Here is a 24,533-nt window from a genome sequence, read left to right on the forward strand (position 1 = left end):
AACTTCCATCCCCTCCAGGACGGGGACGTGCGGGCGTGAGAGCAAGGAAACCTGTCTCTTTGGGCTTTCAGTCCACAGAGAGTCCGTCTCAGCAGCTGGGGAATGTGAACCGGCCCCTTTGGCGGAATGTGAAGCTGGCGACCAGAGCAGGTGCCTTCTTCCGCGTCGCTAGTTTCTTAGGAAGTTGAGGAGGCGCCTGGCGATGCGAGGTTTAAATCCTCCCCGTTTCTGTTCACTCGCGCGAACACCAACTCCCCAGGATTATGTTTTAACGTGGAAACAGTTGATTATTTATAAACTCTACTTATAAATACAAAACTACTCACACAATAAAGCTGCGGCTCTCCACACCTTTTGTCAGGGTTCCTGTCACTTGAGGACGTTCTCGCTTGTAAAGTGACAGAGTGCTTCTGGCCTTGCCCTCCTGTTTGTCTCCCTTTTTATTCGAGTTTGGGTACGATGTTAACTGGCACCATAATTCTGAAAGGATTGGGGCACGGAGCTGTCACAACGGGGCCAGTTGGATGCCGACTATCACCCTGGTCCGCGACATCACAGCGACAACTACGCTCCTCGTCCGGATGGAAAGCCACCAAGTGCACGACAGGCCGCCACCACACTAGGGACGCAGAACTCAACGCCCAGAGCCGGAGAGTGTTAGGAAGACAGTTTTGGAGATCACTGTCACCCCAAATCACGCGTTCTTAATAAGTATTAATGTCACATGGCAGGTTTTGGTTTGGGGTTTTTTTTGTTTTTGTTTTTTGGACTGTGCCGCGGCTTGCGGGTCGTTCCCCGACCAGGGAGTGAAGCCGGGTGGCGGCTGTGAGAGCCCAAGATCCTAACCACTGGGCCACCAGGGAACGCCCACATGGCAGATTTTCAATGAAACATTTCAGCCACATAATTTAGCTCAAATATGTAAAAAAGGACAAGGTGAAACCCCAGGTTTACTACTGAGCAGGTGGTAGATAGAGCAATAGAATCTAGAAGACGTCCCTCTAATTGCACGCGGCAGACCCTTGGATTATCTCATCTCCGTGCCTATTTCCGTGTCTAGCAAAATGCCTGGTATCCTGCCTGCTTCATAGGGTTGTTGCTGTTGAAGTGTGAGGGTACCCTTCAAAAGAGATGCTGGTTGTAATACCTGTGATGAAGGTAGGGCTCTCAATGTCAATTCAACAGTTGGTGAGAACCGGGGGAAACGTAGTAAATATGCAGGAAACACACACTGCACGTTTGGTCATATGTGATACAGTCGTTAGTGTCACACCACGGACTGAGACTATCTTGGATGCCCACACAAGAGCCCGAGCCCTACAGCTAAGAGGTGTTGTTTCATTGCCTATCCACGCGCCACCAGCTAATGAGCGTGGCTGCCCGGCAGTCCCACACAGCATGGCCATGTTGTCAGACGTGGGAGCTTTGTCACAACTTTTTCAGTGCTTAAAAGATTTTTAATTTTCAGAAAGGAATTTTGGAGGTGATCTAGCCCAATCCCTTCATTTAACATTTGAAGAAGCATTGCGGCCCTCACTGGTTGATGGGAGAGCCAGGGCGGAAGTCCAGGTTTCCCGCCCACGCTCTGCCCCTCAGCACTACAACTGTCCTGTTTCATTCTTCAACCCCGGTTATGGGTTCCACCACTGGAAACCTCTGGTTTTAGGCGCCACAGGATATGCCAGCTGGAATTAGCACTGAGCCCACAGATGCTCTGGCAGCAGTGCAGGTCCTTCCAGGAGGCCGTGCTTCCATTTCCTGGATAGGGAGAGCTTCGAGGTATCTTGTTAACACAGGACTGAACCCTGCCCTTACACCTTAGGCGACACAGTCCTCACAGCAGGATTTGTATGTAGGAACCCTCATAAACCAAGATTTCACTTCAGAGGTTTCAAAGTTGTGCCCTTCTATGGCTAGGGATACACACACGGCCCCATCACACAGCATTCGTTCTTACCGTTCGCACACTCTACTGTAAATCCTTAGTACTGGCCTTGAACGTCTCCCCAAATAGCTGTTTCCCACGCTTATACTCACATCAGTAGCTCCACTGCCTCTGATCCTTTTACACGAATTTATTTCTATACAAGGTTCTAAAAACACCCCTTGGTTTTGTACATAAGTTTTTCTTTTTTTCCTCATTTTAAATTACTTTATAACAACTGGTTTCCTGATTTTTTTTTCCATTTTCTCTTTTCTCTGAAATCTGCCATGATTTAAAAAAAAAAAAAAAAAAGACGAAAGGAAATAAAAATGCCATTGGCCAGAAGACAGGGTGGAGAAAAACAAAAGGGACAAAAATAAACATCAAATATGAAAATTCTCAGAGATAATGCATTTATAAACACAGAAATGGTTACAACAAAGATGGCCGTGATGAGTAGGTATATATATATTTATATATATATATTTATATATAAATCCGTGTCCGGCAACTGACCGCGGCACCTAGGGAGCTCAGTCCAGTCCTTGCATCTGCCCCGAACTCTCCCTTCTCTGCAGCCCCCTTATCGTGGGGTTTCATAAAGAACCCGCAGCTCCTTAGGTTGGGGACGGGGAGACTGAGCACAGGGCCTCGGCTGGCAGAGAAGGGGAGAGGCTCCAAGGAAAACCATAACCCACACTTCTAAGCCACCGTCGGCCATTTTGGGGATCTCCGGCCCCTTGGGGACCACATCTCGGCCCTTGCCCCTTTACAAATAAAGGGGGTCTGACCCGCCCCAGACCTCCCTCCAGCATCAGGTAGGAAGTGAAGTGAGATCATGAGGGGAAGAAAACGGCTCCCAGGGACAGGGGCACGGGAGGAACCTCTGTTCTTTCGCAGGCAAGAACAGAACAGGAGGCTGCTTGCATTTAGGGCTCCCTCCTCTGTGCCGTCTGGGAGTGCCAGCCTCTAGTCCTCTGTCAGCCCGAGCTTGGAGGATTACGAGGGTGAGGAGAGAGTAAGTGCCCACGCTGGAAAAGTCTCTATGAGGTCATAGCAAACCCCTCCCCTGAGCACCAACCCCCAATGTTAAAAGCTACGCTTAGGCGGGAGGCTGCTGGATTACGCGACCAGCTCAGTACTCCTCTGCCATTCAGGAGGGCTGACGTTCCTTCGGAAGAGGAGCTGAGACAATAAGGATGGTATCCTGTGAGAGAAGGCCATGCCTGAGGCCCAAGGAGATGGAGCCGTGGCCTGTCAAGGAAGAAGAGGACTTTTCCCACCAAGAGGAGCTGGAGAAAGAAGGGACCAGAGCCTCTTTCCCCTCTCCCCGGGGGACGGCAGCACAGGTCTCTACGAGCTGGCCAGGTGCTCTACCTGGATGGTGCTGGTGGTGACGGTGAGGCAGATGTCCTTGTGGTGCTCTGCCGTCTTATAGGGGGTCAGGTCGAAGGAGCACTGGGGCGGGGGATTGGGGTTGCTGTCCCCGCCACCCCCGCCCTGGGGGGCCGCCCCCGGGGACTGGAAGTGCGGAGGCTGTGGCGGCTGCTGCTGTGGCTGCTGCGAAGCCTGGGAGGCCTGGGCCTGGGCCTGCGCTTGGGCCTGCGCTTGAGCCTGGGCCTGGGCCACTGCCGCCGCCGCCGCCGCCGCCTGCACCTGCTGCTGGAGATCAGGAGGGTTGTGTTTGCGCATGTGCTTCATCAGGTACGTTTCCTGAGGGGGATGGAAGAGGGGTTGAGGGAAGAAAGAGAAGGAAGGAAGCTCCCTGTAACCAGCACCCCGGGCTGTTACCTTGAACAGAACGACACTTATACAGAGGTGCTCTGGAGCCACGCGGGTTCTCCCCATGAGCCACTTTCAGTGCTTGCACCGCGTGGACAAGGTGGGGGGGACCTTTAGGGTAACCGTGGGCATTCAGCTGGCACGGGGAAAGCTGTCACTTTCTCCAAGTTCTCTGAATGGAACAACCTGACCACCTTTTTCTGGAGTCTAATGGAAAACATCTAACTGAAATCTCTCGTCTCACAATTTCAAGACGCTTTCTTTTGTCCTTGTCTAAGTAAAATGAAGACTCACTGCTGAGCAATCGCTACAGGCTTAAGGGACCAGGCATCCCCCAAATTCCTCAGCTCTGCGTCTGTTCAGTTTCTGTTCTCTTTACTGATCCCGGCAAGGTGGAGCAAGGGATGGATGGGGTGTATTCACTGCGGCAGCTCTTTATCGGAAAGGCGGGGTGAAGCCGCTTGCGGGGGGGGGGGGGCTCCGAGTGCTCACCGACGTGTACGCCCGGCTGCAGATGGTGCAGGTGTACACCTTGGCATGCTTCACTGTGTGCGTGGACAGGTGCACCTCCAGCGAGGTCGCGTCCGTGTACGCCCGGTGACAGTTGTGGCACTTGAAGGGTTTATCTTTGTTGTGCTGCCGCCTGTGGGACTGAGAAAACAAGGAGAAATCAGGACGGCTGCACCACTCTGCCCTCCTGCCTCCTTGACCTTAATGGAAAGCCCTGGGCTGGGTGCCAGACCTCTTGGGTTCTCTTACATCTGAAGGCAGCAGAAATTGCTTCAAATGAAACTTCAGACGCTACCAGCTAAGGGAAGCAGCATCCTGCAGGATCCTTAAAGTCAGAATGACGGCTACGCCTGGTCCCACTAGTCCAGTGGTTCTCAAAGGGAGGCATGGGGACTGCCAGGGAACACCAAGACCTTTTCAGGGGGCCCGCAAGGTCACAACTATTTTCAAAATAATAATAAGACACCGTTTGCCTTTTCACTCTCATTCTTTCATGACTATACAGAGATTACACGACGTGTAATATCGTAAAGACTGAACGCAGCAGATAAGAGAATCTCTCCATCTTCTAGTAAGCTAGACATTAGAGAAACGTGCATAAACATAAAGCAATGCCGTTCTTCTCACCAAACTTTTTGCAGGAAGGGAGGTTAAAAGATATGTTATTTATGTTAATGTACAATGGGGTTTGTTATTTTTAAACAAATTACTAAATAGTTTTTCAGTTTCATAACGTCTACGTAATTAGGTGTTACCCACATCAACGAAAGCTCTTTGGGCTCCCCAGTGACTGTTAAGAACGTAAAGCGGCCTGAAAAAGTTTGAGAACCACTGTACTAGTCAAACGGCACTGTGACCCCAAGTCTTAGACTCAAGGCCTCGTGTGGAGGGTGGAGCACCTACCTGCAGGTTGGAGAGCTGTGTGAAGGCTTTCTCGCAGCCCGGGTGTGCACATTTGTACGGCCTATCCCCGGTGTGGATTCTGCACGGGACAAGAGAAGAAGAAAGGGGAAGGACATCAGCAAGGCCGCTCAGGGACCAGCGCCTTAACAGGCCTCCTCTGGGAGCACAGGGTGGGTCTCCAGGAGACGCCGGCTCAGGCCAGCGGGCCCGACTGCTGCTCGCTGCCCGCACCACTCCGCTCAAGCTGGGCTCCTCTCTGCTGGCGGAGGGCCGGGGGCTGGGCGGCCAAGGCGCGGGGAGGCCACAATCTGGCAGCCAAGGCAGCTCCTACAGTCACCGGCCCTCACGAGAGTTCAGAAACGTGAGATAAACACACGGCGAGAAAAAAGAAACACATAACACTTCTCCCTTGGCCTCCAACATACAGCCAGAAACTACCCCTTCAGCCTTAACACCAATCCCAGAGCAAGTTCTGGGGTCAAAGAAAAGCACAGAGTTATGCGAACTGTGAAGGGCGGCAGCAACATCGATGCTGGTGGAAGCTCCTTGGGGCTTTTCCCAGCTCAGCCCCTAACGGCAGGAAATGCCTAGTTTAGTACTGATCTGACCTCTTTCCAAACACTATAGGGCCCTCTGCTGAGACGAGCCAAGGACTTGAAGGTTGGCAGAACCCTGCTCCTTGGCAGGGACTTCAGAACCATCTCTGTGACCAGGTGCTTTTCGAGATCCCGGGTATGAAATCCTGAAAACCTCGCAGAACACGTCTCCTTGTGAGGAAAGCCCGATTCCTCCTCTTCGAGAAGCAAGCTGTCGGACCACTTTAAGAGGGATCGCCACCTCCAGAAGCAGCCGGGAGAGGAGACCTGTAGCCAGCAGGAGTCTGGACTCCAGCTCAACTTGAGATCCCACTGAAGGAGACCATCAGCTCTTCCAGGAGGCAGGCTCGCCTCCGAGCCACTCCAGATTCACGGGACAAAGTACACATCCTTACGGAGTAGGAGCATTTTCGTCTCATTTGCCGGTTCTCTGTGAACATTTACGCTGTGCTTTGTTCTCTCCTGTACCCCTGGCATCCCTCGGAGCCTTGCTTGGTGCTGTAGGTGTCGCTGAGTTGGTACCCAGCTGAAGTCTGATTATACCTCCTCCCGTTCATAATCGGTGCCCTAAGGGCTAGAGGGATGGTCTTCTCCGACCAAATGGCCCTGCTTTGACATCGAGAATCTTGCAGGATGTGTGCACAGGTGTCTCCAGGGAGGGAAATGAGGGAAGGAAACGTCGGCTCTGCTCCCAGTGAGTTTCCTCCTCCCTCGGATCAGGGAATGTCCCACAGTCACTGTGTCTCCTCGGCGCTGCTTCTGCCCCAGAAAGGCTCTCTGAGCGTCCACTTGCGTCTCCAGTCTTGCTTGGTCTTCCTCCCAGATGCCAGCTGTGCTCTCCTCCGGCCAGCTCTCTCCTCCAGCCGGGTCTCTCCCCCGCCCCCCGCATGCGGGTTGTTGTGTGTGTCCGGGGCGGGGGTGGGGAGGGCATGCCAGCGGGGCGGGGGCAGTAGCCCGCCACTCTCCCTTACCGTGTGTGCTGCTGGAGGTGGGAGAGCTGGCGGAAGGCCTTCTGGCAGTAGGAACAGTTGTAGGGCTTGGCCCCCGAGTGGATACGGAGGTGCTGGGCCAGGTAGGAGGTGTTGGCGAAGGTCTTGGAGCAGTGCGGGCACTTGTGGGGCTTGATGGTCTCCGTGTGCATCTTGGAGTGGATCCTGCCGGAGAGGAGAGGAGGGAAGGGGGGAGGAGGGAGCGGTTCGACACCACGGGCTCAGCTCTCCGCTGGGTGAAATGATGTTGCTTGACGGATGAGAGCACCCCTTCCTCCCTCCCCCACAAACCCGCGCCGGCCTGGAGAGGCTCGTGAAGAGGACACCCACATCTAGGTTGCTGCTCATCTTAAGTCGGTGGCTAGAATGGCAGTGAGATGATGAAGAGCTGCACCCCTGGCTCCTGTAACCTTAAAGATTTCGGTCTCGTCAGCCCTCTGCTTTGTGCCAAGGTTACACACTCACCACAGACACCCTGCTTCCCAACAGTAATTTGAACAAAGACCAACACCGCCTGTCCCCCATGGACCTGAGGTTGAATGCACACCTCGGCTCTGAACTGACGCATATAGTAAAAGCAGGGCCTGCTCTGCAGAAGATTTCCGGACACAGACACAGAGAGAAGCCACATAAATCGTTGCAGACCTTGGGACCGGAGAGCACAATGTTCCAGGCACCACCCCCAAGCTGCAGGGATACGCAGTTTAGTTTTCACAGACAGCAGTGGGAGAGAATCGAGGCTCCCAAAGGGCAGAGTTGAAAGGGACAAAAGAAAACATGTGGAGAAGAGAGGAGGCATGGGCCACGTGGCCTCGGGGTGAGGGGTCCACAGCAGGGAGTCGGGGGGAGACTGAAAGCAGCCTTACCGGGTGTGCTGCTGGAGGTGAGAGAGCTGGCGGAAGGACTTCTCACAGAAGTTACAACTGTAGGGCTTGGCCCCCGAGTGGATACGGATGTGCTGGGCCAGGTAGGAGCTGTTGGCGAACGTCTTGGAGCAGTGTGGGCACTTGTGGGGCTTGGTCTCGGTGTGTGACTTGGAGTGGATCTGCATCTCCGACTTCGAGTAGAACGTCAGGGAGCACATCCGGCACCTGGGCCAAGGGAGGGCAGCGGTTAGCACCCTGCCCACCGTGAGGGCGTTGCTGAACCCGCCCCTCCACTTCCAAAGATGCCAACCTATCTGATCTCTCTTCTATTCCAGCGACAACGCGAGGCCCTCGAGAGGAGGAGCTCTATTTTATCTATCTTTACAGTCTGCCCTAGAAGGGCAGAAATATTAGAAATACAGCCCAACACAAGTATTTAATAAGTGTTTGCTGAAATGCCTGGACTCCCTAAGTGTGTACATAAACAAGAATTCAACCAGGTAAGACAGGAAACTCTTATTACAGGCCCTGGGCTGACACGGCTTTCACCGGACCAGGAGTATCACCTAGCCTCTGTCTTCCTTCTGCCTGTAACTTGACTTCAGACTTCTAAAGAACCCCTTTCCCCAGTTTCCCGTGGAGAAAGTACATCCCTCAGGTAATCCTCAAGCTCCTGAGGTGACAATGAGGACAAACTGACTAGATTCCTCAGAGGACTTTTCTCCTGTCTCCTCAGATAACTGTCTTCTCTCAGATTTTCTCCTTTTTGCCAGTGATTTCTAGAGGGATGAGGTAAGAATTACCAGGGTTATTTGGAGGGGGCTTTCCCAAACCACATGTCCGGCCTCCGCTCTGGATCTGACGTTCCACCGACTCCCCCCGGCCCCCGGCCCCCTGGCAATCAAGTGAGAATTACTTCTGCAACGAGCCAAGGTAACTGCTGGAGTGGGTTGTATCCTTCAAATATGAAGGAGAAAAAGAAGACTGGCAAAGTACTGAGCCCCCCGCTGAGCCTCTCCTCTTTCCTAGCTCAATGCCAGCACTTCGGGTTGACAACAGTATCATCTGAATACACTTTCATGCATCATCTGAGCTGGTAATCCTTCTTCCTGCTCTTATACTGCCCAACAATATCAAATAAGGAGGCCTGTGGGCAAGATAAGTCACAATTATTCAGACTTTACTGGGCGAAAGCTATCTATATGTGAGCTGGAACCCTATCACTCAAACAACTCACCAGCACACAATGTGGGCTGAAGCCAGGCCACTGGGGCAAGTCCCTCTTCTCTGGGTCCCCCCCCAACGTCTCTCTCTAGGAGGGGCTTAGGATGGTGAAGGGTGACTTCTGCTTTTTTCCTGATCCCAAGAGAATATGCAGAGAATAACTGAGATGCAGACTAAAAAGAACTCTGAGCTCCTCAGAGAAGAAGAGACCACTGTTACTTGGGGGTATGGTTCCTGTGTTAATGCTTCCATTAAAAATCCAATCATTGAGGCCAATTTCTAGTTCTCTAGTCACTTGATAATTCTGAAAGAAATCCGATTACCTGTTTACCAACCCCTGGCTGTTGTCTGGGATGCCCAACCATTGTGTGGGAGGGTGGGAGGTTCTGTTTATAGTTAGCAGGGTCCAAAGGACACAGCCAACAGAAGTCTGGACACCGGGGCTCTACTCAGGGTTCAGTTACAGGCTTGCTCATCAATCTAGACCTCAATTTTCTGGTCTGTAAAATGGAGAGATAAATAACTGCCCCCCAAAGGGCCAGCAAACACCCAGGAGAGTCAATGGTAAGCCAAGCATTCGCTAACAATAAAACTGCATTAAGGTCAGCAGCACGAGTGCTGAATGAGCTCATGCTACTATATACTTCACTAAAACTGAGGTTAGAAAACTAGACACAGTGTCACTTGGAGAGGAACTGCACTAGAGTTACAAAACAGCTTCCCTCCGCTAAGATTTCTCAGACAGGTGGAATGATTTTAGCTCAAGCAAAACCTCATTAGTTTGCCTGTGAATGCTGAACACATAACTGCACCCCTTAACCTGAGATTAGTTATAGAAGAGAAAATCACCCTCTTCCTCAAAGTTTTCAACGAGGGAAGAATCTGCAAAACTTAAACTCACCAATAATGGACTGGCAACAACATGAGCTGTCTCCAGAGGTATGAGTATAATAAGGATAACATAACAATAACACAGTAATAACGGTAGTAGTAAGTGCCACCTGTTGTTGTGCCTGACACTGCCGGGCTCCAATTAGGTCCTTTAAACACATTGTTTCCGCTCCTTAAAACAACCTGGCAAGTACTATCCCTGTTCTACAGAAAGGAGCACAAAGGCTCAGAAAGGCAACGCAATTTGCCAAAGGGCGAACAGTGACTCATTCTCACCTAACCTTAAGACTCCTCACACTAGAGGTATCCAGGGGGAAGCGGGACCACCCTATCATCTGCCAGAAATGTTTAAACACTAAAACTACAGAGAAGCCAAATATGTACAAGCCTAATGCAAGGTGTCAGGTGCTGGGAAAGAAACCCGATTAGGAGAGCTGTGGCAGTGGGCAGTGGCCGTGTCGCTGGGCGCACAGCTCCAGGGGCACCATTCACACCCGACACCACAAGGGTGCTCCCTTGGAGGCCTGCAAGGCAATGGCCTTGGTTACAGTAACCGCTTTGAAGTGAATTATCAACGCTTTTTCCCCTAAGATGTTCAAAAACACTTTCAGATACTCTGATTTTCCCTCAAAACATTTCCACAGGATAGATGAGGGCCATGACTGGTCTTCAAATTTTACTAGAAATAAGTTGACTTGCCCAGAGAAAAAGAACCCAGTTCCCCTAATACCCAGTCAAATGCCACAGACCACAGGAATGGATGTGGCTGACCCACACCTGTATCGAAACAGGGACTCCTCGTGATTAAAAAGATTCCTTTGGGACCTCAGAGTTCTGAGTTTCTGAAGAAATTCCATTTACCTATAACATAATCAATCCCCCTTAAATTCAGAGTTCTCTTTAGTCACCTGGAGGTAGTGTGTGGAAAATCCTATCAGGGCTGCCCTCCAATTGTACATTCACATTTCTTTGCACATGCACAGTGTGGCAAGTCCAGAAATAGCTTTAATGTGGGTCCGGAAGACAAAGAGAGAGAAACCTTGGCAGAACCAGATGACGCTGATCCACGTGAAGGGCCCTACAGAGTGTCAGGGAGCCCCCCCACCGTTCCTGCAACAACTGGTCTTGTTCAGGTGTAGCTCCAAGTCACAATGACCTCACTTTAAGCCAACACATAAAAATCCAAATTTCTACAAAATAAATTTAAAAGGGATTTTCATTTTATGGAATGTATGATACCTTTAAATGAACCAAACTTGTCAAGTACCTTTATAATATGATGTAAACATTGCTCAGGAACACTTTTACTGTGTAAGTGGGGTACACCTGTAATAATAAAGCTGCAGTGAACTTTCAGATTATGAGCTGGAATTCTGCAGTGCTCAATACTTTCTGCATAGCAACACTCCCCTCATTTTGACTTACAAAGACGGATTTAAACGCTCTGAACTCTCCATGGTAGAAGTGTACAACACATAAAAGTAAATGCTAAATGATGACTATTTCTCGTCTCTTTCGAAGTTCCCAACATTTCAAATCTCATTTGATATATAACTCCCAAGAGCTGGGAGGCATAAACAGAATTCTCCCCATTTTACAGATGAGGAAACTGAGGCCCAGAGAGGGGAAAAGGACTTGCCCAGGGTCACACAGCAAGTTCGTGGTGGAGCCGGGAACTGAATCCATGAGCCCAAGGCTCTGTCCATTTCCTGTGCCGCAGTTCCCTTCGCTCCTAAAATGGGAACAACATTGCCCATCTCGGTACACTAAGGACAGACCCAGTCTCCCAGCCATGCACATCTACCCCTGTCTGTGTCAAAGCTGTGACGGTGGCTATTCCACTCTGTACACTGGGACCAGACTCCCCAAACCCACTAGGGCCCTTGATGGTTCTCAAGGGGATTAAAAGATTTCCACCTTTCAAAGGGCAGGGAGTTTAGACATGTACTTATTTTTGTATAGTACCACATGCAAATATGCTTATAATGCTTTTTGGCAATGGACGACTTAAAGGAAGTAGAGGATCAAAAGAACTTCCATGAATGAGAAAGTGAGAAAACAGCCATCTCACAAGCATATATTCCACAGGGGGAAGGGGAGGTATCCTATTCGTTCCACCTTTTTATACAGACCCCTCCCATCATCCCAACCATGCAGGGTCAGGCAGGCTCAATGCTCAAATACGGCCCAAGAACCGGTGGATAGCACACTGGTTAAGGTTAGGGGCTTACCAGAAATGTTTCTTGAAAAAATAGGAATGGAAAATGTAGAAACCAAAAAGGAGCTGGAGACAAGAGTCTCAAACCCAGTCTAAAGCCTCATTACAAGAAAGAAATTCCATTACGTCACCCCAAAATAAGTCAATGCTGAAGATCTCAAAGAAGGAAGGGGTGAAATGGGTCTGCATCCTGGGGAAGAGGAGCCAGAGAAGGGCCAGAAGCTCCACCATCCTAACCCTCAACAGAACACTTGACATGCACGTGGATCCGAGGCGGAAGCTGCCGGAGCGCGGAGCCCGATGGGGGCAGGGAAGCTGAGAGAGCCGCACCCCACCCTGCCCGGCTCTGATCCTCACCTGTAGGTCTTGCCGTCTTTCTGATGGTCATCGTCATCCTCAGGGGAGAGGACGTAAGGGTCGTTCATCTCAGGAAGCCCCGATTCCAGCATCCGCTTCTTCTTTCGGCCCCGGGGGGGCTTAGCGGCCACAGTGCCACCGCCGCCACCGCCGCCGCCTCCTTCCTCTGTTAGGGTCGATGCTACCTTCTTAGAGAGGTCAGGGACCACCTGCAGGGCTTGTGAGCCAGGGGGAAGAGCTGAGACAATCATGGGAGCCGAAATGGGGAAGGTCTGAGCTGACGAGGCTGTGGTCACGAGGGAGCCTGAGGGGGATGTGATAACCAAGCCGGGACCTAGGATTGTGAGAAAAAGGAGATGGTGTCATGTTGCCCAGTCCGGATCCTAGTCCTACGTCATTTTCCCCAGATCATGGTCTATTTAACCCCTCACCACCGCCCCCCCGCCCAGAGTATACAGGAAACCCCAAACCCTGTAGAAAGACAATGGTCTCCTAACCCCTGTCCCCACCCCGCCCCCAGTAACAGTGAGATTTACCCCTTGATTGACTCCCTTCTCTTCTCCACCTCTGAGAACAGGAGACTCCTTGATTCAGAGAAGGAAAGAATGTCACCTCCTCAAAGGCAGGGACCGCATCTTCTACTTCTTTGTATCGCCCACAATGCCTAGCGCATTGCTAGGCACACAGTAGGCACTTAATAAAAATCTGATTGAGTAATCAAACACATATCCCACTCCCCATGTCCTTGGCGCCCTCCAGCCTGGGGTACTGATCGTGGAAGATCAACACCTCAGATTGGAGAAGAGCAGAGGGTGCTCACCAGCGGTCATCAGTCCTGTCGACGGCACAGGGACCACCGTGATATTCTGGGTAACGGATGCCTGGCTATGTGGGGTCAGCTGGTCTGACTTGGACTCTGTGTCCATGCTGATGCCCGAGGGCAGGGACACCGAGGCAGGCACTGTCAGCAAGGTGGGGTAGTGGGGTGGAGCCAGCCCACAGCCCTTCTCTGGCAAGAGCTGGTCCTTCATCTTGTTGATGAACATCGTGTTCTCAATCTGAAAGAAAAGGAACAGGACAGTGGCCTCTGAGGGAGAGCCCCGAGTCTGTCTGCTCCCTCGGCACCTCACACTGTCCATCCTCTGTGGGGATCAAAAGGCGGCTGGTTAACATCTGTGCTTCCAGAGAGAAGCTGAACAGAAACACTGTGTAATTCTCAACGATGGGGGGCCCTGGCGAAACAGCATGGGATTTATCTTGCTTCAGTGTCCACGGTAACAGGACTTGCTACTCAGAGCTGAAAAAAGTACCCAGTGGAGCAGAAGCAAAAAACCAAACACCACGTACCTGTCCTGAGACCGTGGGGATGGAAGGCCAGAAGTACGGGTTAGAATTGAAGTGAGATTCTTCCATTCTACCTGAAGAAGGAAACGAGACCACATCACACTCAAGAATCATCTGAAGCAGCTGAGCAAGGGCGAAGGGGCGCTGAGGAGCTCCGGGTCTCTTCCCACAGGGCTGGGAGTGAGGAGTCAAGGCCTCAGGATCTAGCATATTAGTCCCTCTGGTCAGAGCCACTCACCACTACATCCCCATCCAACAGAGGCTATCCCAGTTCAGATGCTGGTGAAAGAACTTACACACATCTCATTTACTCACACAATGTTTCCTGTACCCCAAATAAACAGAAGTGGTATTTCTTTCTTTGGCTGACAGAAAGAGAAATTGAAGTCCTGAGACAGGAAGGCTCGGACCCAAGGTCCACACAAAGCAGGTCACCGATCGGCCTGAAAACAGCCAGGGTACCTGTCATTGTTCCTCTCCTTTCACCCCTCAAATCCATCTTCCTTGAAATAAACAATTTCAAGGGGTCCAACTGACATGTCTATAGTTCCCTGTAGCCTGAAAAGGTTCTAGGCCAGAATACAAAACGTCCAAGAGAATTAAAGAATGAAATTGGCGAGAATCAGAATCAAGGTCTTTGGGGTACCAGATGATATCTGGGGACCACGCCCCATGGATCCCACCAAGGTCTGAGAACATCTGTGATGCTGCACTGGGTACCACCACACACACTGGACTGACCAGTAAGAACCTAGGAGTTACCAGTTTTAAAAGGGGTTCTAGGGAATTTCCTGGCGGTCCAGTGGTTAGGACTCTGCACTTTCACTGCCGAAGGCTCGGGTTCGATCCCTGGTCGGGGGACTAAGATCCTGCAAGCCACATGGCACGGCCAAAAAAAAAAGGGGGGACTGTTTCCAGCACCAGCACCCCAGATCTCCACCTAAAGGGATTTAGAACAGGGACAATGGTGGGTCAGAACACACACACATTACCAGACTCCTCTGTAGTTCTCAAACACTATACCTCTAAGAGTTCAAGTTCTCCTCTGTACACGGATGACAAGTAAGCTTAAAACCTGGGGAGGGAAGAATAAGGAGCAAGAAAAGGAATCCCTCAGAATCATGTTGCAAGTCACCGATGGGTCCGGAACGCAGGCGTCCCACCACTCATTTTCATACTCTGATCGCTTCTCCTAACAAGGCTTCATTGCAGGCTATTGGTCCAGAGTAGCTTCCCAAAAGCCTGGACCAGGAGAGATCCAGGCTGGCAGAGGCAGGTGAAGCGGGAGGAGGACACGGGTGGGAAGGGGAAGGGAGGGAATAAACATTAACACCGCAGTGCTGCTCCGGGCCGAGAGCAGCCAAGCTCCAGGAGGGGCAGAAGGACCACAGGACACTGTGACTTGTAGCCTGGTCACACACATGGTCCCACTGAGGACACGCTGGAGGCGGACACCAGGGATTCTAAGAGATGGGCAGAGAAACTGGGTCTCAAGCAGTGACTAAGGAAACCAGGAAAGTTCTTCAGCAAAGGAGGTGAAGCAAAAGATCTCACTCTAAATGTAACGGTGTTCCTGGTCCTTCTCCAGAAGTCTCATCACATTTTTTGCTCTACTGAACAACACTCTGAATTTTCATAAAACCTATAAAGGGAAGCAGACTGAATTTCAGCCTATTTTTCCCCAAAAGTAGCAAAGTAGAGGAGCAAATCTGTGGCTACCACAGCTTCATACAAATGAGGCTCAACTTTAAATGCCCTGAGGGTCAGGCACAGACCAATCCTGCTTCCCAAGTTATAAACACAGTAAAATCAGACACTCTCCACACGGGTTCCACCTAGCTCCCTGCCAGCTTTATAAAGGGCCTCGAGCCTCAGGCCCTCCGGAGGCAATGGACGTGGAGAAACAGTGAGATCACAGTGTAAGGGGACCCGATCTTGCCCAGCTTTGGGGGAGGCAGGGGCCACATCCTGAACTGCCCCCAGGTTCTAAGACAGGACCCATCACCCAGTAGGCAATGCCATACTTGGTGAACCGAGTGGCAGCAGACTTCGCATACGGACACTGAAAGCCAAGCCAAGGGCTCCGACTGGGACCCACAGCCCCATCCCTCTAACCTAGCTGAGAGGCATGAAATCGACAAGGGTGGTGGCTGTGGTGGAAATGCAGTAGAGAATCAGGCTGGAGAGTAAAGGAAAGGAGGATCTAATCATAATATCCCCCTAAAGAGACAAGGAAGTAAATGCATTACGGGTGTGAAAATTCAGGAGGGAGGAACTGAGAGCCTGAAAATAAGGCTGTCCTCAGGATTCTGGCGAACAAGGCTCCTCCCCATGCCCAAACTACATCCATTCTTAGTGTCCTGCCAGGGGCTCAGGGGAAGCAGTTTCTGAGTCAAACATGGCCTGTAGGTTGTTACAAAGGGGCACGAAGTGACTTGGAGGACAATATCACCACCACCATTAGCATCTATTAAGAGCCCACTGTGTTCAAGGTACTGTTCTGAGCACTTTACAAGCGTCGCACCATTTAATCCCACAACAATTCTATGAAGCAGGAAAGTGCAATCCCTATTTTTCTTTTTTCTTTCTCTTTAAAAAAACATTTTACTGAAATATAGTTGATTTATAATGTTGTGTTACCCATTCTTCAAATGAGTAAACTGGAGGCAAACAGTAAACAGCAGAACAGGGATCTGAACCCAGGACCAAAGAGCAAGCTAGAAAAGGGTCCTACAAGAGACCAACTCAAGTACATGCTCTCTGATGCTGGGGCTTGATTCACAAATCGAAATTTAGACTATTTCCAGAAATGGACTATATACTTTTCAGGTAGTTCTCAATAAATGCTTTCAACAATGAAGTTTTCAGGGAATTCCTTGGTGGTCCGGTGGTTAGGATTCCACACTTTCACTGCCAAGGGCCCAGGTTCAATCCCTGGTCAGGGAACTAATATCCCACAAGCCACAGCATGGCTGCCAAAAAAAAAAAAAAAAAAAGCAAACACCAAAAACGAAGTTTTCAATAACAGCAAAATGCAGTGAAAGATGATATTCTCTGTCCACATCCAGTGAAACCTCACCTGGCCACCAAGATAACTGATTTTAGAATGATGGGGTCTGAATTAAAAGGCCAGACTGTCCAGAAGGGGCAAATAGAAGGAAAGGCCCCTCCACCTCCCTGGATACCGCCTCTCACTCTGCTTTGGTTCTTAAAAGAACAAAGGTGAAGATCAGAACCACAGCCGCTCCCAGGACGAAATGATAAACGTGTCTGTGGGCTCCTGATAAATACAACAGCCCAAAAGGGGGTGCACGGGGAGCCCTGCTTGCCCAACTGGAAGCTATATCCGCCTGCAGGATGACACGGGAGAAAGGGTCAACACTGTCCTGATGCCAGAATGTGATGTAAATGGCGCCCCCTGGGGTTGTGTCACAGGGTGCCCTGGCACCAGCTCACTCAAATACCTGCCAACTGTTGTCTTACCACTTCTCCTTTCAAATCTCTATCACGCATGGAGGAACGCCCACCAAACCATCCTGACATCCAGGTACGCACATATGAACATTCTTAAAACCCGAAGAAAGCAATGATATTACAGGGAAACTTCACCTCTACACAGAGTGCCAGTTTTCTTTTGTTTGCTTTATATTTTGGCCACGCCGCATATCTTGCGGGATGTCAGTTCCTCGACCAGGGATAGAACCCAGACCATGGTAGTGACAACACCGAATCCTAACCACTAGGCCACCAGGGAACTCCCCACAGAGCATCAGTTTTGATGATTATGCCAACACATTAAAAACAAACCAGAAGGGGTTCACCTTAGACTGGGAAGGAAGAGGCAGGCTTCTATTATAGCCCCAAAGCTCAGGAGAGAAGGAAGAACACAGTAGGTGGAAAGATGATGTTGGCAGATTGAAAATCTGGGTTCTAATTCCAACTTTACTACCGCACCATGCCTCTGCTGTTCTCCAATAAGAAAGGACGTTTACTATAATTAAGTTGGACAGCATTTTCCTTTCAAGAGGTTCAGGAACTACATACTCCTTTTCCAATCTCAAAAGAAATCTTGGAAGACTGAGAAGGTGAAGAAAAAAGACAATATTAAGTTATGTCCATGAAACACATAGGAGGACCTGAACTCTTGCACCAGAGCTCTGTCCATCTGTTCATCCTTCCCCAGTGCTACCGGCCATCCAGGGATAAAGACATCACTGCCTCCAGCATTGCAGTTTTCGCAGAAGTACTGAAGACCACCACTTCTTTCCTGGTACTTACAATTTTTACATTTTTCCCCCCAAAATAAAGCATGGTTTTCTTTTCTCAAGAAAATAACATTCTCTCACACAACCAACCTTTAGGAAATCATGAAATACACCAACCCAATTTAGTAGCCAGAGGATGGACCGAGGAATCAAAGCTTCCAGAATCTAGGTTTAGGCCCTACATCAGTAAATGACTCTGAGGAATTTACGACTCTCCTAAATTTCTACTTGGGTAGAGGATGGAAGAGTATCAAACCCCTAAAAAATTCATAAGGCACATGGAATTGAGATGGAGACAACACACAGAAGACAAAGAATAAAATGCTCAAAGTACTCCTGAGGAGAGTTAGAGAAACACTTCCATGTGATGACGACTATTCGCGACAATTAGCAGAAATTACATGGAGACCACGTAATTATAAAGGAACTACCCAAAAGTATCAGATCTATAGCCCGCAGCTTACTAATCACCAACTAGAAGCACTAACAAGAAAGAGAGATGCAAAGAACAACCAACTCAAATTCAACTACAGAAAGAACTGGAGGGGCTTCCCTGGTGGCGCAGTGTTTAAGAATCCACCTGCCAATGCAGGGGACATGGGTTCAAGCCCTGCTCTGGGAAGATCCCACATGCCGCAGAGCAACTAAGCCCGTGCACCACAACTACTGAGCCTGCGCTCTAGAGCCCTCGAGCCACAACTACTGAAGCCCGCGCGCCTAGAGCCCATGCTCCGCGACAAGAGAAGCCACCGCAGTGAGAAGCCCACACACTGCAACGAAGAGTAGCCCCCGCTCGCCGCAACCAGAGAAAGCCTGCGCGCAGCAACGAAGACCCAACGCAGTCAAAACCAAAAAAATTATTAAGAAAAAGAAAAAAGGAAAGAACTTGACACATGGATCTCGGACACTCTATTGAAAAAAACTGTTCCAAAATGCACAACTGCAGAAAGGTTGCAATATTAGCTAAGGACTTGAAGTGCGGAAACACACAGGACCATTTCTCCTCAGTTAGGACACAAATCTTTTTCTCAGGTCCTAAGGGCATTCGAGAAGGGCCATCCCAATAGGATCTGGGGACTTCCTACTGTGAACTCTCCCAAGTACAAAATAACTGAGAACAGGTTTATCCCAATTCTATCGGGAAAAACCATCACACCATGCCCAAAGAGACCAACAGGACCACTACCACCACAAAGCTGGCAATCTGAGCCAGCACCTTCTACCCTGGGCACCACTGGACCACTGTACCTGCACCCTGCAGGGAGAACGCCATAGTGGTTCCCCTTGTCCTGCCCGTTCCACTATTAACTGACGGACCTGCGCATTGTGAGGCAGGAAAGAAAAAACAAACCAAAAAAAAAAAAAGTCTGGAGAAGACGGAATATGCACCTAATATTTAATCACCAACTCGGCTCAGAAACCTATGGGGAATAAATTTTATAAACCAGCCTGGAATTGGTTCTCAGAAGACACCTCTAAGATTATAAGCTCTGAATTCAAACTCTCTTGGGTTGATATATTGTCATTCTCAGGCAACCTAAAACTCAATCATCATCAAACCTCATATTCTGAATTCTTCCAGAGCTACTTCTGGAGTCTACTCCATACAGTTTTATCCATTTTATTTCAAACTACCCACGAATCAGTTTTTTCCCCCCAAACTTCACCCTGCCACATCAAATTCAAATAACATCACACCACGGATTCTAATCACTCACCAGGTCCACTCCAAACACTGATGCAACGTTAAGGATACAAACTCCACTCTAAACTCAGTTCTGCTTGTTCCAAACACGAGAAAGCCATTCCATTAGCTATGCCACAAAGGCTACAATGGCAACTAGGGCCCATTTATCTCCAAAGCAGAATAAATTTCTCCTTTGGACACAGTGCAACACTGCTTAGTGAGTTCACTTGAGCATCTCACAACTCATTCTTGTTGAGGACTGGTGGGCATGGAAGGTGATGGGGTACAGTGCCAACTTTCGCACAAAACTTCCTGGGTATCCTCAAAAGATAATACGAAGAGGCTGATTTTTCTCCTACAGCAAACACCAGTATTACAATTGCTATTACTTGAACAATTCTGTCACGCTGTCCGCAAAAGGGCCATTTGATTATGACCCCTTCGCCCCCCAAAACTGGAAAAGCCATTAACCCCAAATTGTCTTACCCTCTCTCTCTCTTCCTCCTGTCGTCTTATTCCTTGTCCTTTCCAGGGCTCCTGAACTTTCTGTAAACAAATTGTCTGGGTTACAGGGGCCGGTAAGGGTGCAGCCACCGGAGAACTGTGGAGAACCTCAGGAATTCTTTGACCATCAGCACTCAGTCCAGAAAGCAGGCGGACCCCCGACTAACCATCCAAAGATGCAAGGACAGAACGACAGCAGTGCAGGGCCACCCGCTATGTGGATACAAGGGAAATACATCCAATTCCCAGCAACTAAGATGAACTCTACCACCAGTGCGTGGGGTCCACCCCTGGGCTCAGACACTGGTTCTTCTTGGTCTCCCGGGGCCGCAGGTAACCGGAGGCGGGGGCGGGGGTGTGTGGGGACGGTTAGAGAACAGAAGAGCTGGAAGAAGAGAAGCGTCCCTGCCTCCCAAGGATTGGCTCAGAAGGCAAAGCTGAGGACCCGGGGGGGATGCACAAGCCCTTGTGTCAGGCACCGTGCCAGTTCAGGCCCAGGCACTTCCTCTGGCCTCCCCCCCCCCCCCCGCCGCGAGGACTTCGCCCCTGCCTACCCAAGGCCCTGCGCCAAGAAGTACCTCCCTCAGCACAGTGGTCTAGCTACTGGAGACCCCGGCTGTCCCCCAAACACCTTCGCTGCCCTGAGACAGCCCCTGGGCGCCTTCTCCTGAGGTCGCCCACCACCCCTTCCTCTAAGACCCTTCTTTGGGACGCCCCTCCTTCCTCTCCAGGGAGCTGAACTCTGCCACCCACCAGACAGACACCCGCCCCCTAAACCCCCCCATTCCTCCCCATCGCCCGCTCCTCCACAACCACTTCCGGTTCCGGGACGGACACACGTACAGTCCCATCGTGGACCCCCCCTTCCCCGCCCCCCCCAAGGAAAAGGGGAGGGGGAAGGAGCAGAGAGCTCGGCGCGCGCCGGCTCCAGCGGCGCGAGACTCACCCGGCGGCAACGGCTGCGGCGGCGCCAGAGCCGGAGCCAGAGAGCGGGAGGGGCGGCGTTTGCTGGGAAGGAGGGAGCAGAGTACGGTGGGAGGACCCGGAGGGGGCGAGGGGAGGGGGATAGCGCCAGGCGAGCGCGCGGGCACGCACTTTAGGCGCGAGGCAGACCCACACACTCACACGCACGGATCGTGCGCGAGACACCCGCAGGGCGGGGGCGCTAGGCAGTGGGTGGCCCCCTCCCTCCCTCCTCCCCTAACACTCACCCGGAAGTGGTGCCGCAGCTCGTGCTCCCGAGAACCCCGATTCCTCCACGCCCCCTCCCTCCCTCTCTCCCTCCCTCCCCCCACTGGCTCGGAGTTGAGCCGCGGCTGAGAGAAGGCGGGAGCGCCGGAAACGAAAAGGGGGGAGGGAGGGAAATAGCAATGTTGGGGGGGCGGCAATGGGGAAAGGGGGGGTGAAAATGCAAAGGTCGAGTCACTTCCGGGAGCAGCTAGAGCACATCCGGCGCGGTTGGCGCTCCAGCATACTCAGGGCGGAAGTTACGACAGTAGGGGCGGAAGTAGCTTCTGCCCGGGGACGCGGTATACCCTCCAGGGATGTGACGCCACAGCGGAAATGAAGGTGGGTTCTGCTCTAAGGGCAGGAGCCGAACCTTCACGACTGCGGTTCCGGGCTTCCGGAAGGGACTTCAGGGGAAGTGGGAGGGTGGAAACGCGACAGGTTCATGAATTATGCATCAAGGTACGAGGGGCGGTATGGATTCTTAAAAGACGGGTCCTGGTTCCCTTCCCTCAAGGGGCGATAGGCAGACATAGGGAGTTACCATTCTTTTTTCTTACATACTCTCCAGAAGGTCTCAATGCTTTGAATATGAAAGAAAGGAAAAGGATGTGTCAGTAGTTTTCTGAGGTCCCTCCTTAGGCCCAAAGCGTGACTAATTAACCCCCCCCCAGGCCTCAGAATCCGACTCCTGCCTAACCACACCCCTTACTCTCTTTGCTTTGGTCTCTAAGTTCTTGTGGCCCTCTTCCACATCTTTATCTCCTACTCACCCGGCTTTACTTTTAAATATAGCACTCACCTCTACCTGATTCTATATTGTTGGATGTCCTCCTCTTCTCACTGGAATATCGGCCCCACGAGGGCAAGGACTCTTAATTGTTCGCTGCTGTATCCTCAGAGCCTGGCACTTAGTAAGCAGTTGGTAAACGTTTGTTGCATCAATGAACAATTAATGTGAACTCTTTCAGGAAGCCTTCCTTGATTGCTCCAACGGTCTCGTTCTCCGAATTTCCACAGCATTTAGTCCGTACCTTTTTTTTTTTTTTTTGGCTGTTTTAACTATTTCATATATGTGACTCTTCAGCAAGTTTGTCAGCAACTCGGGAGAAACTGTCTCATACATGGTACCCTCCCACTGCTTTGTTGAGCACACAGTAGATGCTAAATAAATACATGCTATTTGAGTAAATGAATGCTGCCACCAGCCTGTCCCAGATCTAACCAGAATCCCTCTGGGCTCAGCTCTATTTTGAGTGAAACAGAATCAAAGTGCCTCCTATTAACAGTAATAGTTCCTTGCTTAGAGATCAAAATAACCCCGATAGGAATAACTGTAATGCCAAATTTTACATATAATGAACATAAGACTCTGAAGACTTAAGTGATTTTCCCCAAGGTCACAGCTTCCCCAGGAAGTAGCAAAAGACACCTAAAAATAAAAATTCCAATAAATGTTTAAGTAGAAGATATGTATTTGTATCTTTTTAAAAGCGTCCGCTCTCTTTATCACATTTTGGGACTCTGTAACCTGTCTGTGTCAACCCAATAGTGACACAATAAGATAAGGGTCTTAAGGGCGCAGATGTGACCAGACGTAGTTGCTGTATGGGTTAGAGATCGATGATTTGAGAAACCTTGACTTTGGGGGCAGAGATAGAAAAGTGGGAGCAAAATGGTGGTAATCGCTATAAGTTCTGGTTCTCTTTCTGTTCTTCTCCTATTTACAATAACTGGCACCCCCCGGGCCTCGGTGTCTCCAATTGTCAACCCTGCTGCTGCCCTTGCTATAAGAAGCAAGTTTTAGTGCTTTGAACTCCTTAGAGAAAAGCTTTAGAGAGATAAATGTGGGGCGTACGGGGAGGAGGGCTGTTAATTTTAGCCTGGGGTTTTCCAGCTGGCACACTGTTTCCATCTTGAATCACTTCCACACCCTGAGCTCTGCCTGGGAGATCCCTCCTCCTGGGGGCTTCCCCACTCCCTGGTTTGGTCTGAGCCACAATGGTAAGCATTCCAGAAAAATGCTTAAGAGAAGCCTGGCTTAGTCATTTGATGCACAGCTCAGGAGGCAAAGAAAGCATACAGATGAGAGATGCTGGTCCCAGTAGTGATGGGTGGCCTCCAAGAAGCAAAGGGGTAGTATGGCCACTGTTTGTGTTCTTGGTCTGTGACTAAGCAGTGACTCCTTTGCCACCTGGAGCCTTCTGAGGACCTCCCGAGGCCCCATAGTTTCAGTTTCAACACTACATGAGATAAAGTTAGGATCCTTCCCCAGGGCCTCCTGACTCTTCCTGGTTAGCATAACAATGGGATTTAGTTTGGGATCATTCCTTTAGGACAACTCAGAAGACTCGGACATCTTTCTCCTCTGTCTCTCCCTGCCATCTGACTTTCCATGGGGAAGGAGGGCATTTAGGGAGAAGGAACAGGTAAGAATTTCCTGTGTCTTGCTGGTGTATTTTAATTTATTTAAATTTAGGGAAACAGCAGTCTAATCAGGTGATAATTAAGTCCCTCTTCATTAGGGACCTTCATGTGTGCCTTTTGAATATGGATGAGCCCTGGGGTCACACCGTCCCTCTGAAGAGGAAGGTGATAAGAGACATGTGCTGTCCGGGCACTTCAGCTCTTCCCCTTCTGCGCCTCCTCTTCCCCCCAACCCCCACCTGACAAGGACTAGATTCCTGTGGGGAAGGAAGGGAAAGGGCAATGAGGCTTCCTCTCCCGTCAGTCTCCTCCCCCTCCTCCTCAGGTCCGTCCCTCACTGCCTCCAGCCCATCCCAGCAGCACCTCTTCCTGCACTCTCAGGTCTCATCCAGCCCTCTCCCTTCCACCAGCTTCAGGCTGGGGTCTCTTCAGGTCCCACTGGGTTGACGCTGAGCCCGCCTCAGCAGCGTGTTTGCCTCGCACCTCTGCTTTTAGCTGGTTCATCACTCCTTGGCCCGGGTCTGCTTCTTTCTTCTTTTTCTTAGGGAGTCTGATGACCCGAACCCACAAACAGCTCTGATCCTGAGAAATACACTCCCTCCACCTCGCTCACTGTTGTGTGCTTCGTGGACTCAGCCACACTTCACTTGAGTACACAGTAAAGCGCCCCAACCCCTACAGCACCCACCTACAGATCCATGGACATTCCTGATTCTAACTGCAGAAATAAACACATGGAGGCCAACACAGGCCAGGGCAGCCCCCCTCTTGCACGTGACCGTCTCCTCTCCTCCCTGGAGCGCCCCCATTTCCAGGGAG

At 50.6% G+C, this 24,533-nt stretch overlaps 1 protein-coding gene across 7 annotated transcripts; it reads right to left on the minus strand.

The window, feature by feature from the left end:
* Positions 1-1,532: 1,532 nt before the first annotated feature.
* Positions 1,533-21,383, minus strand: ZNF384 (zinc finger protein 384). 7 transcript variants are annotated; one of them, XM_082665399.1, is made up of 11 exons: positions 21,272-21,383; positions 20,043-20,102; positions 13,608-13,678; positions 13,081-13,318; positions 12,797-12,844; positions 12,261-12,594; positions 7,571-7,795; positions 6,687-6,869; positions 5,120-5,198; positions 4,199-4,357; positions 1,533-3,637 (listed from the first exon to the last, which is right to left on the minus strand). In XM_082665399.1, exons 3-11 carry the CDS (start codon positions 13,671-13,673, stop codon positions 3,278-3,280), a joined length of 1,692 nt encoding a protein of 563 aa, XP_082521525.1. In that variant the 5' UTR covers positions 13,674-13,678; positions 20,043-20,102; positions 21,272-21,383; the 3' UTR covers positions 1,533-3,277. The 7 variants fall into 7 exon arrangements, with proteins under 7 accessions (XP_082521525.1, XP_082521524.1, XP_082521526.1 ...); XM_082665398.1 differs by lacking the exon at positions 21,272-21,383 and adding an exon at positions 21,007-21,226; XM_082665400.1 differs by lacking the exon at positions 21,272-21,383 and adding an exon at positions 20,615-20,832.
* Between the last annotated feature and the right edge of the window lie 3,150 nt (positions 21,384-24,533).

Source organism: Grampus griseus (genome assembly GCF_964374135.1).
Source record: "Grampus griseus genome assembly, chromosome: 11".
NCBI classification, from domain to species: domain Eukaryota; kingdom Metazoa; phylum Chordata; class Mammalia; order Artiodactyla; family Delphinidae; genus Grampus; species Grampus griseus.